Below are 16752 nucleotides of genomic sequence, written 5' to 3' on the forward strand. Positions count from 1 at the left end.
TTTTCCTCAATGTACCTTATGGATTCTGGTCTGATGTTGAGGTCTTTAATCCACTTAGATCTTACTTTTGTACATGGAGTTAGGCAGAGATCTGAGCCCATTTTTTTGCGTGTAGCTGTCCAGTTTTGCCAGCACAATTTGTTAAAGAGGCTTTCCCTGCTCCACTTCACTTTTCTTGCCCCCTTATCAAAGATTAGATGCTCGCATGCTTGCGGGGAGATGTCAGTATATTCAACCCTGTTCCATTGGTCTACAGCTCTGCCTTTAGAAAATATTTTATTTTTAAATTTTGTTTTAGGCATTGTGGCTTATAATACTGTTAATGGTAGGGTTTCTTTTTTCTTTCAGTTATTTTATTTTTATTTTTTATTGATTATTTTATTTTTATTTTTATAAAGTTTTATTTTTATAAAGTTGTTCACACTACTTCCACTATCAAGCCGTCACCACACTCCAGGATGCTTTCAGGACCCGCAAGCGGCCGCGCGACACATCATAAGACACTAAATACCCATCTTCCGGAATTGTCGTACCATATTTGATAGGGTTCAAATATGGTAACACCTACAAGGGTGATTAGAGGTCGCCCCAAAAGCCTCTATCCCTCTCGGAAAGACTGGCAAGCTACCGAGAGTATTCCGCCTGCACGGAAGAGCCTGGCAAGCTATCCGCTGTGTATTCGATATGCCAAAACCAGTAACTACAACTGGTCTCATTCACCTGACCCTGAAGGCTTCACCGACATGGCAGCACTGAGAAGGATGAGAAAGGAGAGGCCGACAAAATCTCAAGGCTGACGTAGGCTGCCACAACGAAGGAAGACAAAAATGATTGTCTGTACTTTCAATGCACGTACGCTAGCATCAGATGCATCCATCGAGGACCTGATGGTACAAGCGCGAATGATCAAGTACGACATCATTGGTCTGACCGAGACAAGAAGGCACGAATCTCACCATGCCGTTTTCGACACTGGAGAAGAATTGTTCCTCGGAACATGCGATAAAAGAGGTGTCGGAGGCATCGGTGTCCTTGTCAACACCAACTTGGCCAAGAGCATTGATTCAATCGAATGCCTAACAACCCGAATCGGACATTTACATTTGAATAGATGTGACTCACTGCCTGCAGTTTCTATCTTCGTTGTCTACGCACCAACATCTCATTATGATGAAAGAGAAATCGAGAAGTTCTACATGGAGCTAGAGAAGTTCTATAAAGAAGACCACCCCTTCTACAAGATCATTGTGGGTGATTTTAATGCCAAGATAGGACCGAGAAGATCAGCTGAAGAACTTCACATCGGGACCCATGGCCTAGAATGGAACGAACAGGGTGAGAGACTGTCTGAGTTCATCATGTCGACCAAGACCATTCATGGTAACTCACAGTTCCAGAAGGCAGAATCTAAACGATGGACATGGGAGTCTCCTGGTGGATGATTCCACAACGAAATAGACCACATCATATTCAATCGACGGTTTTGCCTGACCGATGTCGCTGTTGTCCCAAAATTTCGAATGGGATCGGACCACCGTCTCCTTCGTGCAAAATTCTACTTCACAGAGCGGGGAGAAAGGGCTGAAAAGTTCAAAAAGAGAACTCCCAGAATGACCACCAACTGGAAACTCTTTGGTACTATTGCTGCAACCTGGGAAGATGCCATTGTTGACAACATTGACGAGGAATACGATCAACTGGTTCAGCACCTCCATGAATGTGCGAGGAACGCCAAGAGAGAGATAGCCACAAAAAATCGCCTATCTTCGAAAACTCTTGAGCTAATTCACCAGCGTGGTTTGGCGCATGCCTCAGGCAACCGCAAGCTAATGTCCGAGCTCGCAAAGCAGTGCAGAGATGTGATCAAGGAAGACCTCAAAGAGAGAAGAGCAGAAGCACTGGTAGATGCGGCAGAAGCCGGGAAAAGTATTCGTAATGCCTGCCTGTCCTTCGCCAACTACAAGACCAAGATGACTGCCCTCCGATGTCCTGATGGATCCATCACATCCTCCAGAACGGCAATGGAGAAGATTATCCATGACTTCTACTCAAATCTCTTCGATAGCCATGTCCACTTGCCGACATACCAAATTCCACAGGATGGATATGTCGTTCCCAACATCAGATCATAGGGGTGCAGATGTCTTCTCTGAATGGAGGTTTTGGGCCCTTGGGGTGATACCAAGAGCTGGAATTGCTGGGTCATATGGAAGTTCAAATCCTAGTTTTTTGATAAGTATCCATGCTGTTTTCCAGAAAGACTGGACCAGTTGTTGTTCCTACTAGCAATGAATGAAGGACCTCTCCACACACCACCCATGCCCCCAAATAAGGTACACCTTGAGGCTAGAGAGATAATACAATGAGTAAGGCACTTGCTTGCCTTGCATGATAGCAGTGATTCCTGAGTGCAGAGCCAGGAGTAACCTTGAGCATTGCCAGGTGCGCGCCCAAAACAAAACAAAACGGTACATTTTAGTGAAGCTAGTCAGAGGGAGACAAGCAGACATAGAATGATCTCTCTCATATGTGGAACATAAAGAAACATAGAGGAATACCAAAAGTGCAAAGGCAACAGAAACTGAGAGCTGGTCTTTGGTAGGATGCTTCCATGGGGCTGGGGCAGTGATGGGGTGTAGGTTAGGGGCTGGGAAGGGAAATTCTACCACTAAAAGTATTGTAAACTATGATACCTAAAGTAAAATAAAAATTAAAAAAACCAACAATGTAAATTTTTTATTTCGGGATTTTTTTTTTCAAAACTTTAGAGCAAATTGTTAAGAAGCAACACAACTTCTAAATCATTCTCAAGTAAGTTCTACGAGTTTTATTTTTTGTTGAGAATTTTTAAAAATGTAGTAATTATGCTTAATTTTTGAGGGACTAATATATAGTTTTCCAGTATACAAACTATTGTATGTTCCCTCTGACAGTACATGAGAATTTCGGTTTCTCTGCAACTTCATTACCACTTGTAATGTTCTGGCTTTTTTTTTTTTTTGAGAATTTCTGCTAGTCAAATAGCTTCCTAAATTAGAAAGATGCTCATCATTATTTGCAAGATGAATCTGACATTTCTTTCACAGCACACCCACCTCCTTTTAAATGCCTGGATCACTTGGGATTGTGTCAGGTCAGGAGTGAGATTTAAGCAACTCAGTAGCTGGTGTGGTTCTGGAGTATGTAAAGAGTGCACAGACCTCTTACGAGGGCGTGTCTAAGAACAGCAACAAGAAATAGAAAAAAGATGAGAAAAGGGAGCAGGTGCCCAGTTCTGTAATTGGTGCATAAGGCAGAGGCTTGTCTCCAATGTTAAGAATTTAGAGGGATTATTCTGTTTTCTGTACCGGTCCTCATTATCGAAAGGAAAGCAAAGATTTCCTAAGCTCTTTGGCTTTGTATTTGATTCTAAAAACCTCTGGCTGGACTGTTCATTCTTTAGCATATTGAATAACTGAGTTTTAAAGGCTCTCTGATACACAGTGATAAACTTTGACCTTGATTCTGAAATATTGGGGCTTCTGTAAAGTAATTCCAACACCAAAAATACAGCCAGTATCCCCCGTCCCCCACTCCAAGCAAGCAAGTGAATGGACAACATTCTCTAAGAGAAAAAGAATTTAACAGATAGTATCATATTATCAAAATGAGAGTGGTAATTTTCTTTCAGGGATGTTGAAGACAGAGATATAAGCAAGGAATAATGTAAATAGTCCCAAGTTTCAGATAATATCATAACATTTGAAGAACTTTTATTTACTATACAGGTATATAAAGAGACTGCTGATGAATTAGCAATAGTCATTATTTTAAGGAATAATCTGTGAAAAATCACGTTGTTTTAAATTTAATTCCATTAGTTTGAAAGTTCTTGCTATGGGAAATGTGTGAACTGATGCCTTCCTTGACTTCAGTAGCTTACATAGAATTTGCTATTGTCTACACCATCAGAGCATGAAGAAGCCTAGCTTCTGGGCTGTTTTGAACCTTCTTCCATTTCCATCTTGGATTCTACATAGCTAAATATAAACATTTTGGGGTACTAAGTGGAAGGAAGGCACCCAGCATTAAACATTTGCTGGAATTTTGTTTAGTTTAGTTTTGTGGTCACATATGGTGGTGTTCAGGAGTTACTCCTGGCTCTGCACTCAGGAATATATGCCTGAATGTGCAGGGGACCTTATGGGATGCTAGGGATTGAACCCAAGGTTGGCTGCATGCAAGGCAAGCACCCTACCACTCTGCTATTGCTCTAGCTCCTGAAAATATTTCTTTCTTTTTTTTTTTGCTTTTTGGGTCACACCCGGCGATGCTCAGGGGTTACTCCTGGCTTTGCACTCAGGAATCACTCCTGGCGGTGCTCGGGGGACCATATGGGATGCTGGGAATCGAACCCGGATCAGCTGTGTGCAAGGCAAACGCCCTACCCGCTGTGCTATTGCTCCAGCCCCGCCCCTGGAAATATTTCTTAAGAAAAACATTTTGTTTATCTTCTGGCTCCTGCTTGAGAAAGCTGAGGAAGCTAATATGGAAACAACTTCCCTGATACATAAATGCCATTTAATGAGAAAGAAGTCCAACTGATATTGGCTGGAAATTTCAGCATTAAAAATCTAAGCCAACTTTGGGACACAGCCAAAAGGAGCAAATGCATGTGTTCATTCATGCCAATTCTCAAGCTATGAGCTACTGACAAATGGAAGAGGTGAAGTAAGAAGACTTTACTCAGACCTGTTTCTTTCAGTTTGCTCATTTCAGTGTTCTGAATTCAGCAGAAATATTTTCATTCAAATAAAGAGAGGCTTTGAGATAACTTGGACTGAGATTTTATTTTGCTGTTATAGGAAAGGGACAGGGAATCAAGCATTGAAAAATTACAATAATAGATTCTTGAAGAGAGATGGAGTGTAGTTTATACTTCCTATTAGCTTTCTTATGAAGAAGCTAAACTAGACTTTATTTTATGGCCTGGACTTTTGGGTAGATGTGCAGTGCTGTGGAGGTTGCAGGTACTATTTATTCCCTGGAATAAAAAGCACATTTGTTACCTTGGACCAGTGTTTACAAGTAAATTAGAGATACATTTTCCAGAAAGAAAATTCTTTTTGCCAATTCATTTCTGGATGTGGCTAAGTTCTTCTAAGACTGTGTGAGCTGCTTTGGGTGACCTGCTCCCAGATCTCAACACAGTCCCAGTTTCAAAACTTTTCCATCTGGGCTATCCTGGGAAACAAGAGATTCCTGCCACTTAGAATGTGAAGGACAGCTCTTTGAAGGCCAAAGCCAGAACCAGATCAGCAGCACAAAGCAAACTCCCCTTCTCAGAGGAAGCGCCCCTTAGTGATTACTGCCCCATAACACTGTGTTCTTTTTCTGGGATCAAATCACTGACCCAGAGAGTTAATAGGCCAAGTGCAAAGGGGTTAGTAATCCTTATTTTATTTCTTTACCATTTTGAAGGTAGGTGTGATTCACCTTCTTCTTCAGCAACAATAGGATTCGAATTTGTATGTGTGCGTGTGTATACTTTGTAAGTGCTCTTGTTTATATGGTGGAGTGTGAGTGGAGAGTCCCTAGTGATGTTTAGTAAAAATAAGTTGAAATAAGTGGAGAGTCCCTAATGATGTTTAGTAAAAATAAGTTGAATAGTGAGTACAACTCTGGTCTATGCTCAAGGTAAAAACAATACACATCAGTGAAATACCCTGTTTAAAGACCAAGTTTTTAGTCAAATCTAATCCTAGCATTCTCAACTCTGGGTCTTAAACAATGAAGAGAAGCATTACTGAGTTTTATGCCTCAGATATTTGTTTAATCTTCATCTTATAAGTTTATAACATCATATGACATGAATATTTCTTATTTATTCATGGAAAATAATTTTGGAGGGCATTTTGTTCTTTCATAAACACCAAAAAAATGTTCAAAACAGAAGTGCTTATGGTTTAATGGTGGAACTTTCAAACCAGATGTTGCTTTTCTGCTTTCAATTCTAAAATGTGTTTCTTCCTTTGCTGCAGCTGGGCAGCACATGACAAGACAAGGAACGGACACTGGAAAGTTTTCTCATTCATCCAGTAAATTTGAACAACTCAAAATACTAGCCCCAGGAATATCCAAATGGTAGAATCATTCAGGAGATGGCTGGTTTCTTCATCAGGTACATAGGTGAGTAATGATGATGATGAACTTGACTGATAACGGACTTGGTTGTCTTAGTAGTCCTCAAATTTGAATGAATTTCAACACAGTATGCACAAATCATCTAGAGGAATTTTTAAAAGGTAGATTTAGACTCAAGATGTGGTAAAATCTGGACTGGTCCTACCCAATTTCTTACCATAACAGAGACCTGGGGCAGGCAGTTCCCTACTTTTCCCCCCAATGATAGATGGAGACACTCTTAGATAACCTGGTAATAAGAGTTTGAAAAAAGGCTATTTAATGACCTAAATGACAGAACATGACAAAAAATATTAACTTTAAGGTTAAAGAATACATGAAATAACATTACATTAATTATGAGAAGTGTACATAGAATAGCCATTACACAAGAAACAGATTGTACAAGGCCAGCCTGTAAGTAGGTGACCATAGTTCCTTGCTAACATTTCATCTGTAGAGATTACTTGGGGAAGAACATTATTGGTTTCCATTGGGATAAAATTTGAGTGAGCTGTACTCAAGAACAATTACTGCTTAGTTAGAGCAAAAATCATTTTATTCCCACTCATGAGAATATGGAATTTACCATCTTGCCCTTAGCTCTTCAAAGAGAAAAGAAGTCTGACTGCTTAAGAAATGAACTTGAGAAAATGGCAGATGGTGATGATTCTAAGTGTGTATTAAAGGTTTCTCTAAACTTACCACATTGCGTGAAAGTTTTTCCATTTATTTCTCCCCAAAGACAACATAGACTCAAAAGACTAACTTGACTAAGGTTTCAGGAGGCTAAGTGTGCTACTAGGCTCTGGCAGACTCAGTTCTTGTATTGGGAACCCCCTTCTTGCCCTAGATATCCTAGCTCCAAACACTGATTAGATCCTGCATTGAACTTTGAAATCACTAGGAGGTTTGGCTAATTTAGCCAAAAATGCAACAAAAGTATCTTCAACTGTAGCTGAAAGTTTCTGAGTTGCTCAGAAATCAAAACAATGTGAATGATGAGGGTGTGGCATGCAACATACACACATAAAATTACTCTTTTTTTGACATAATGCTCCCTAAGGAGAAAAAGTAGACCATGACCAAGATTAATCATGCAGCATTTACTTTAATTTCCTGTAGTACCAGTTAAAAAGCCCAGAACTGTCGAAATTGCATCCCATGAATTTTAAGATGAGCCAGACACTCCTTGAACTCATCCCTGCTCTAACCCTAAAAAAAAAATCTCCCAGAACTTTGAGCCCCTGATGTTTGAGTGCCTCTGTGTAGAGCTTGGTGCTATAATTTCCTTTCAGATCTTTACTGCCATTTGATGTACCATATCTTGTTTATTTCATATTTTTGCATTACATTACTACTAATGTGCATTTTAAATGCTATATCAAACATATGCATTAAGCATATGTACTAAACATATGTATTTAAAGTTATTCCTCAGAGATGAACTCATATAATTCATGAGTCCTTCGAGAGATCCTTCTAGATATCTCAAAAGTATCATTCTTAGGTTTTAAGTCATGTTTATTTTCAAAATAATTTTTCTAAGTTTCAAAATAATTTTTATAATCACTTGTTTTTCTTGGTAAGTTTCCTTGACTGCCTACTACATATCAGCAGAGGAAATGTAGAGGGAAATGTACCACATTGTATTTAAGACCCAAAGGGCACTGTCTATGTATTTTATTCACTTTTAATGGACAGTAAGGTGGAATTATCTAGGATTATCACCCATTATATGACTCTGCTTGGACTTCCATAAATATGAAATGTGATATGCTTTTTCATGTCTCCTTTCTTCTCTATATTTCAAGAGACTAGACATTCTTTGGAATGGTTAATCATTTTCCGGGATGCTTGCTAGGTATATGTTTTTGCCTTTTGTTTGTCTTTAGTTTTCTCTTTATTCTCTGAGCATTTCCTTTTTAAAAGCACCTACCCTATTAAGAAACTTTGGGCATTTTTGCCTTCTCCATTTTCTTTATGCTTCTAATGGTCATTGAAATGAAAATACTTTTTTCGAGTTTTTTCATTTATACTTGGGAAGCCTATTCAATGAGTCTTAGAATAGCTGATGACCTGTGTTCTCTCTGTAAATAGAGATGCATGTTTTGCAATTTGGTATTTAAACATAATGATAGATTTAAAAGTAAACTCTCAAATTGTTTTAATAATTTTTAGAGTGGTGCCAAACATTCCTTTAAAGATAACATCATTTTCTAAACTTTCATCACGTTGATCTCATGTGTAACTTTGAATTTTGAAAGTAATACTACATATTTAATTTCTTATCATGAGTGAAATACCTTTCTTAAAGACTCTCTCCCTCACAAAGTTATTACTCATGGGAACTTAAACTCTAAGTAATGACATTTTTGTTCACTTTAAATCATAAGTTTGCTTAACCTTTTATCCTAAAATTGTGAACTTGGTTGTGATTTTACTATAAGCATGCTGCTTTACTACCATTATATTATTTCCTTATGGTGATTATATGGAAATTTCATAGAATTATATCTTGGACCAGAAATCATTCAAATGGCTCTTATATACTTTTATATATTTTGCACATCATGATCCAATATACTATTATTATTATGGAAGTCTCAGGACTAAGTCTCTCTTCTTATTGTATTTGTATAACTTAGTTTCTGATTTCCCAGTACAGTGCTTCCATGGTTTGGAATTGCTGTAGTTACTGCATTTAGTAGCTGTTCTTTCAGTATAATTTTTCATGGCAGAAACTAGCCCAGACTTCCTAATCTTGACATGGATTTGATCTGTATCTCAGTCCTTTTACGTTTCTAAAATAAACCAAGAAATTTTGTGTTTGTAAAATAGACCAAAGAATTAATTTATTCAGCCAAGTAATCAACCTTCTGAAAAAAAATGGTCTGGTTAGCTACTTCGTTGAACTATTAGATTTGGATTGCATTGTGGCATACTGTGCAATTGCATTGGGATTAAGTTACATTGTGTACTGTGGATTCTAGGTCAATTAGTATGCAACTATAATTCCTGTCTCTAGATTACTACTATTGTGATGAATTATTTTATTTATAGTGGTCTAAATCATGCATTTTAAATGTGACTAGAATTTATTGGGTTAAAAGATATAATTTCATTAATATATCTCTTAATCTTCAATTTAATACACATATAATGAATATAGCATGGACTTGGGCACTATATGGGAAGCACAAAAGCTGAGATCTCAGCTGTGTCACAACATATATTCTTAATCCATCTGTATGAGGAGCAGATTGGATTTTAGATTATTAGGCCCCTTTCTGGTCTGAAAAGTTACGACTCTACTCTCAAGATGAGACCAGTTGCCCATTCTTGACTATGGAAGATGTTGCAACTATTAAAATATCCTTCATATTACTTTCCTCTTTTTAGTTTTAGAATATATTTTACTCAATATTATGATAGGAAACATTTCATAATGAAATAAACTACATTTTGCATAATATAGGGAACACATGGCTAATTTCTGGAAAGACATTAGCTCACTTAGTTTGCTCTGTTTTTTAAAAAAATTATTATTGTATTCACTAGAAATCTCTCAAGATTCCTAAGAGCCCACATTCCATCCAGACCTGAATATTCTTTCTGCAGGTTCTGTATCGAAGCAAGAAAGTAAACTTCCTACAATGAACATGATAATCCCTGTGGTCCATTAGGGAGTTGATGGCCTGGGGATCCAATTGCTTATTTAATGTACACATCTGAAAAATTCTCCTTGGCAGAGCAAATATGTCACAATTTTTCATTCACGTTGATTAGAAGGAGTGGATTTTTAGCAAGATATAACTGTGTAATAGTGTAATGAAAATAGCTATCATCACTTCATTTATTACAGGAATAAATGATTCTCATAGTTTGGGAAAGATGAATTCATGGTCTCTTCAGAGTTAAAGTTTAACACAATTGAATTCTATTTTTAAAGTACTTATTTTCTCTAAATGTCAAGTTTTAACTTTCAAAACTCCCTTTTTCTTTGACTTTTTTGTGTGTATGTGTGTGTATATATGTGTATGTGTGTAAGAAAGTCTTTTAGCAATTTTATGGGGAGAAGGAAAATAGAATTTGAAATGTGAAATAATGGAAAACACACTTCAGAAAATTCGCACACATAAAACAACAAAAACAGGCAGTGTCACAACAGACCTTCTAGAAAGAAGCCACATTGGAAGTTTTTCTATGTGCAGGAGGGACTAGGAACAGTAGATTTTTTGTAATAAAAAGAGTGTGAATCTGGATGTTTTAAAACTAAAATTAGTACAATTTCATGCTGCAAAGAGACTTTTTAAAAATGCAGTTGAAATGATTTAAGAGCCTACCTGGGAGTTTGTAGGCAATTATAAGCAAATAAACTAGTTAGAAGATTTCACAGACTATTGAAAAGCTAGGAAGTAACTCATTCTGTGATAAAAGAACTTCTACATGTTTGGAAGAGTCATATGGCAAAGGCACACAAATTCCTCTCTGGGAAACTCTACTTGACCTAAGTCCCTGTTCATGTGACGTATCACTTTGGGTAGAAGGCAGAGCATAAAAACACTTAGAGTTTTGGGGGCTACAGACCTAGGTCCTAAACAAACACCTAGGAGAGTGGGATTAGGAAGTAGGGAGAGGCAGTATTTTAGTACTGATTATATTTGAAAGGATCATTTAAATAGAATGGTGCTTGTTTGGAAGAATTCAGAAGCACTTTCAGTTGTAGTTTGTGAGAGTTGGAGGCACTTTGCTTAATGTTTGGGGACTTCAAATCATTTGATTTTTCATGCCCGATAGTCAGATCCTTCTTTTAGATCAGGTTCTTATTGGGAGAACAAAGAGAAAGAATTCGAGAAATCAAGGGAGGAAACCAGTAAGTAGCAAGAATAGAAAGGAGCAGAAGAGTTAGTACTGAATATAAAGTACGAAAAAAAAAGTCTTAGAATATTCTTTCTTCAGCTCTCAATTAATTTGATTAAAGAGCAGAAACACACTTGTAATTTTTCCAGGTCCAAATAGCATAAAACTTAAATACATGTATAATTTTTCCATGTCCAAATAACATGAGAAAAACTTTGACCATAAACATAAGCATTTCTGGGTGAATCATTGGCAAAATGGATGCACAACAAATCAAATTGTCTTTTCTTTCAACCAGTTCAAAAATTTTAGTTCTGTTTTAGTTTCCAAATTTTTTTTTTAGTATTTACCTGTACGTCCTTGTAACTAGGAATTCAGAGGTATATGTTGGTTCTAATAACTTTGGTAGAAACATGCAAAAAAGAGAACCAGAAAAAACACTTTGTCTTTGGACAAATTTGGTCTGGGTCTGTAAGGCCTGAGTAAACTGGTGAATTAGTAAGTTTCTTAAAATAATACAAATAAATCTAAGACACATGGGTAGAGTAACAGATTCAGAGCTGTGGTTAGTACTGTTGTCCTCTATTTTGTGAAAGACATCAAGAAAGACCACCAGTTCAGGAGCTGAGTGCCTCTTCTGGGTCTTCCGTGGTGATTGCTTGTTCACAGGGTGGTGGTGGGGGGTGGATGGAGAGAGAAAAAGCAAGGCGATCTTTGACCGTCACCAACACGGTCAGCAGTGACACAGACTGTGTCAACATCCTTGTGGAGTGTGCAACGTGGGTGCTTCTGGCTGGTAGGAAGGAGGTGGCAGCTGGCTGGCTAGTGTGCTGAGCTTGGCCGGTTCACAGGGAGGAGGAGCAAGCCTGTGCATGAGGGGACGTCCTCTCTGGCTGTGCCCTCCTTGTTGGCTTGAGCGCAAGGACGGAGGTTGGCTGCTATTCACACCCTGAGATAGGGTGGAGACAGATTTCAAGCCACCTCAGATAACTGAACAGGAGCTGTGACACTCAGAGCAGCATTTCTTTTTCTTCTTGGGGTGGAAGATGGTGAGAATTGCTTCGTCAAAAACTGCTTTGAGACCTTTCTGAGTCAGGGCCGAGCATTCCAAATAGCACTGTGCTCCAATCTTAGACACAAGAGAGAGAGAAAGAGGAATGAGAAAAGGAAAAAGAGAGAAACGCACTGTCCTGTCCGCCGTCTGCTCAGTTAAGGGTTGATGGCTGCTTGTCCCACAGACTGCCCAGGGCTTGGCTTGGATGTGTTTTCTTCTTTTATATTTCAATCTTACACCCTTGGAGAGCCCGGCAAACTACGGAGAGTATCCCACCTGCACAACAGAGCCTGGCAAGTTCCCCTTGGCGTATTCGATATGACAAAAACAGTAACAAGTCTCACAATGGAGACATTACTGGTGCCCACTCGAGCAAATTGATGAACAAGGGGAGGACAGTGCTATATTTCAATTTGGATCTGCTATGCTCATTTCTGCCTTTAAGATATTTTTATTTTCTGCTATTATTTTTGGAATTTGTTGCTCAACAAAGTGATTCACAACTGTTTATTCCCTATGTAAATCTTATATAAAAGCATCAAAAATCAAGATTCAAAACTAGGAGATGGCTTAAATTTATTTCATGATGTTCTTCAGTACTCGCTCATTTATATACAGACTGCATCAATCCAGCATAAGTAAAATGTAGTTCCCCTGTCTGTGCTAAGACATACTGTTTGACAAAGCATATAATAGGAGTGGGTGATATGCTTTTATGGGTCATTCTTGATCAAAGTATTCTTCTGATAAGGTGTCTCTCAGCAAGTTAATATTGGATCCGTGTTATCCCTCAGTTTTTAACATGCTGTGAAATGGATATTATTAAAGTGCTAAAAAATTCTAGAACATATAAAAATAAAAATCACAAAATTCATTTGATGAGACACCCTTCTTGTCAGTATACAGTCTATGCATATTTAAATTATAACATATTTTGTGCTTACTTAGAACTTTTTATTTCAAAGTTTTCGGTGATTTTGTACTAAGGTATTATAATTATCTCAAAATACCTATGACAAATAATAATTTAGGCAAGAACTATAGATTGTCCTTACAATATTGTGGGCAGAGCAGACCATATTTGGCTGACATGGAGTAATTTTTATGAGACCAAAGGTTTTGTGCACACAAACTCAGTAAGTACCAACATTGTAACATGGGCCTTTTTCTATTAAGGCTATCTGGAGAAATGCTTCTATAATATGCTTCAGATTACATTAATAACTTTGAAAAATTAAAGCAGAATCAGAATAGGGTGGCAAGATGATGAGCTCTTGGAAACCAAGGCGGAGTAACTGCCAGAGAAGGGTAGCAAAACCACATGCTTACTCAGGACAGGATCCTTTGGAAAAGAGAAAAGCAGGGTTGCCTGAGACAACAGGAAGAGGTGGGATTTTGCAGTAGACTGTAAACAACACATTCCCTGTGTAGTTGGCAGTTTTACTTAGCTTTAGACAATTGTTGCCATGCAGGAAGGTTCACAATTCCCTGCTTTGTATTTTTCACGAAGAGTGGACACTTAGACCTTTACTTAATGCTTAACAATTCTAAGAGCACTCTGTGGGGCAAAGTAGTTGCTGCTGTAGGATGTTTTTTTTTTTTTTTTAAATTTTTTTTTATTAGTGAAACACCATGAGGTACATGTAGGATGTTTTTAATAGCAAACAACCAATCTGTAATGTGTGCACAAAGGAACTTACTGTGGTTTAGCTCAGAATAGTGTAGAGATGGCCCTAGAAAGTAAAATAAATTGTTTAAGAGCATCCAACTAGAAAGCAAAAGAACTAGATCTGAAATGAGGATGCTCACTTATTTGAAAGCTCATAATATAAAAACTAAACAAGAAATAAAATTATTCTGGTTAAGTTCATACATTATATTCCAATACATTCATGCCAATTCTCCTCCGTCACTGCTCCCTACCCCTCAGCCCCCAAGACTGGTTACTACATGAGTAAAGAAAAAAGATCATCTAAATAAAAGAAGCTTGGTGTTTAAAAATTTTCATTATAATTATTTGGTTTGGGGGCCATACTGAGCAGTGCTCAGGGGTTACTCCTGGCTTTATGCTCAGGGATTACTCCTGGTAGTGCTCGGGGAACCATGTGGGATGGCAGGGTTTGAACCCAGGTTGGTCACAAGCAACATAAGCCCCTTACCCATGATACTATCTCTCCAGCCCCTGAAAACCATTTTTATGGTTTCATGTTGACCGTGGTGTGACCTTTAGATTAGAAAAATCTTAATGGTTGGATGCAAGAGAAGGTTACAATGTAGAGCATTTTTCCTAATAAGGACATCTGGTGCTTTTCTGGAACTGTGTCCAATACTTGATATGACCACATGTGGAAAGCATGCTAATCTGATGAATGCATCAACTAAATGCATCAACTAAATGACTGTAACATGCTGATACTTGTCCATCATCCTGAAAAAGTTACTCAGAAAGTGCTGTGAAGCTGTCTACCAAAAGCATCTCCTTAGCTTGTTCTGGAAACTGCAGAAGAGTATAACAGAGCAGGTTCTATGGGACTCTGGGATGTCTGTCCCACAATATGGGGGAGTCCACTCTGTCATCTTCTTCTCTGTCCTGTGAATGATGTTTCAGAGGTTACTACAAAAGAAGCCCAAACCTGTCTTTCTCAACTCTGATGATTCTGAAGATAATAAAACAATGTACCAAGGCTCTATTATATAACAGGGTTAGCAACACATTATTTTGTACGGATAGTTGCAGGAATAATAGCAAATAGATTTGGGGCATAATTTGAGAAATATATGTAAGAAACAACCCAGTTAGGAGGTGAGAATTATTAACTACGTCTTAAGTGCTCAGCGGATCAGAAAGAAGAACCAATTCACATTGGGGGAAAAGGCACAGTCATGCCAGGATTGCTGGAAAAACATTTGTGTCCTCAAAGCTATGAAACAGAAAATGGTTGCAAGAAAATACAGCTTCCCTTATAACAGCGATTTCCTCTGCCTCTTGGTGTAAAGGGACCACACTGCCAAACATTTAGAAATGGTCTTGTAAGAGCGAAAGATTCACAGATCCACATCTATACACACATGTTAGCAATCTGGACTATGCCTTATCAAAATGATTTACTCTCAGGGAAAAAAAAAGATTGAGGAATGTAAACTGAAGGAATGCTTTTCTGATAGCTTTATAATAACAAAGATTTATTGACTCGCAACCTGGAGCACACAGCAGAGATGTTCAGAACATGCAACGATCTGCCAAGAAGAAATCAAAAAGTAAACACATGTATAACAATGAATCCAGAGGAAGGAAAATTAGAGTTTCTTCCAGATATTTCTTGTGGAGGTGGAACATGTTATAGAATAAGATTGAGTGTAATGGGAATGAATCAAGGCAAAGAGATCCCAGCTTTAGTCACGTCTGAGAGAACACACACATATTTGCTAACTAGTTTCCTGAGCTAGTCTTTGTGCGAATCTGTTCATTTCTTTTTTATTCTGATTAAAATTTTTAGAATTATATTTCAGGTGGGGCTGGAGCTATAGCACAGCGGGTAGGGCATTTGCCTTGCATACTTCCAACTCCAGGTTCGATTACTCTGCCCCTCTCGGGGAGTCCGGCAAGCTACCGAGAGTATCTCGCCCTCATGGCAAAGCCTGGCAAACTCTCCATGATGTATTTGATTTGCTAAAACGCAGGAACAAGTCTCACAATTTGTTGTGAGACATTACTGGTGTCCGCTCGAGAAAATTGATGAACAATGGGGGTACAGTGCTACAGTGCTATATTGTAGGTGATTGGGTTACAATCATGTTCAGGTTTGTGATTTTTGATGTACAAAATCACTGCTCTCCCCAGCATTGAAGTGCCTGTGATCCTCCCCCATCTTTCTGTCCAGTCTGATTCAATGTTCCTTATTTGTTAATTGACAATTAATATTTTAGTGCATACGGTTACCTCTGCGCTGGAGCAATAGCAGAATGGGTAGGGCATTTGCCTTGCATGTGACTGACACGGCTGACCCAGGTTTGATTCCTCTGCCCCTCTCAGAGAGCTCAAGAGTATCTTGACCGCACGGCAAAGCCTGGAAAGCTTGGATATGCCAAACACATTAACAAGTCTCACAATGTTACTTGGCCCGCTTGAGCAAATCGATGAACAATGGGAGGACAGTGACAGTGACAGTGACAGTTACCTCTCTTAGCACCACCCATGTACTTGAGACTTATAACCCATTTTCCATCATGTTACTTCCCACCATAGGCTTCTCATTTAATGGTCACAAGAACTTAGAAAGCTAAATGGATGAGAAACTTAGTTAAGAAACTTCTTTTTAGAGAGGTTAGTGAAGCTCTGAAAGTCCACACAACTGAAAAAAATAGCACTGTCCTGTAGCACTGTCCTCCCATTGTTCATTGATTTGCTTGAGCGGGCACTGATAATGTCTCCATTGTGAGACTTGTGGTTACTGTTTTGGCATATCGAATACACCACGGGGAGCTTGCCAGGCTCTGCCATGCGGGTGGGATACTCTCGGTAGTTTGCTGGGCCAACCCCAGTCGGTCACGTGCAAGGTAAACGCCCTACACCCCCCCCTCCCCCCCCCCCCCCCAAATAGCAGAGATTTGAATTTGTCTGTCTCTAGAGTCAAAGTCCCAACAACCTTGACAGGCTGCCTCTGGTAAATGCA

General features: G+C 38.6%; 1 protein-coding gene across 1 annotated transcript in view; it reads right to left on the minus strand.

Moving 5' to 3' along the window:
* Positions 1-11425: 11425 nt before the first annotated feature.
* RHOJ (ras homolog family member J) overlaps positions 11426-16752 on the minus strand; it is a 116257-nt gene continuing 110930 nt past the window's right edge. Inside the window, exon 5 of the mRNA XM_056134372.1 lies at positions 11426-12154. Within this exon, the coding sequence (XP_055990347.1) occupies positions 12008-12154 (147 nt within the window). The 3' untranslated portion in view covers positions 11426-12007. The remainder of the gene's footprint in view (positions 12155-16752) is intronic.

The sequence above is a fragment of the Sorex fumeus genome, unplaced genomic scaffold (assembly GCF_029834395.1).
Source record: "Sorex fumeus unplaced genomic scaffold, SorFum_2.1 ptg000098l, whole genome shotgun sequence".
Taxonomy (NCBI): domain Eukaryota; kingdom Metazoa; phylum Chordata; class Mammalia; order Eulipotyphla; family Soricidae; genus Sorex; species Sorex fumeus.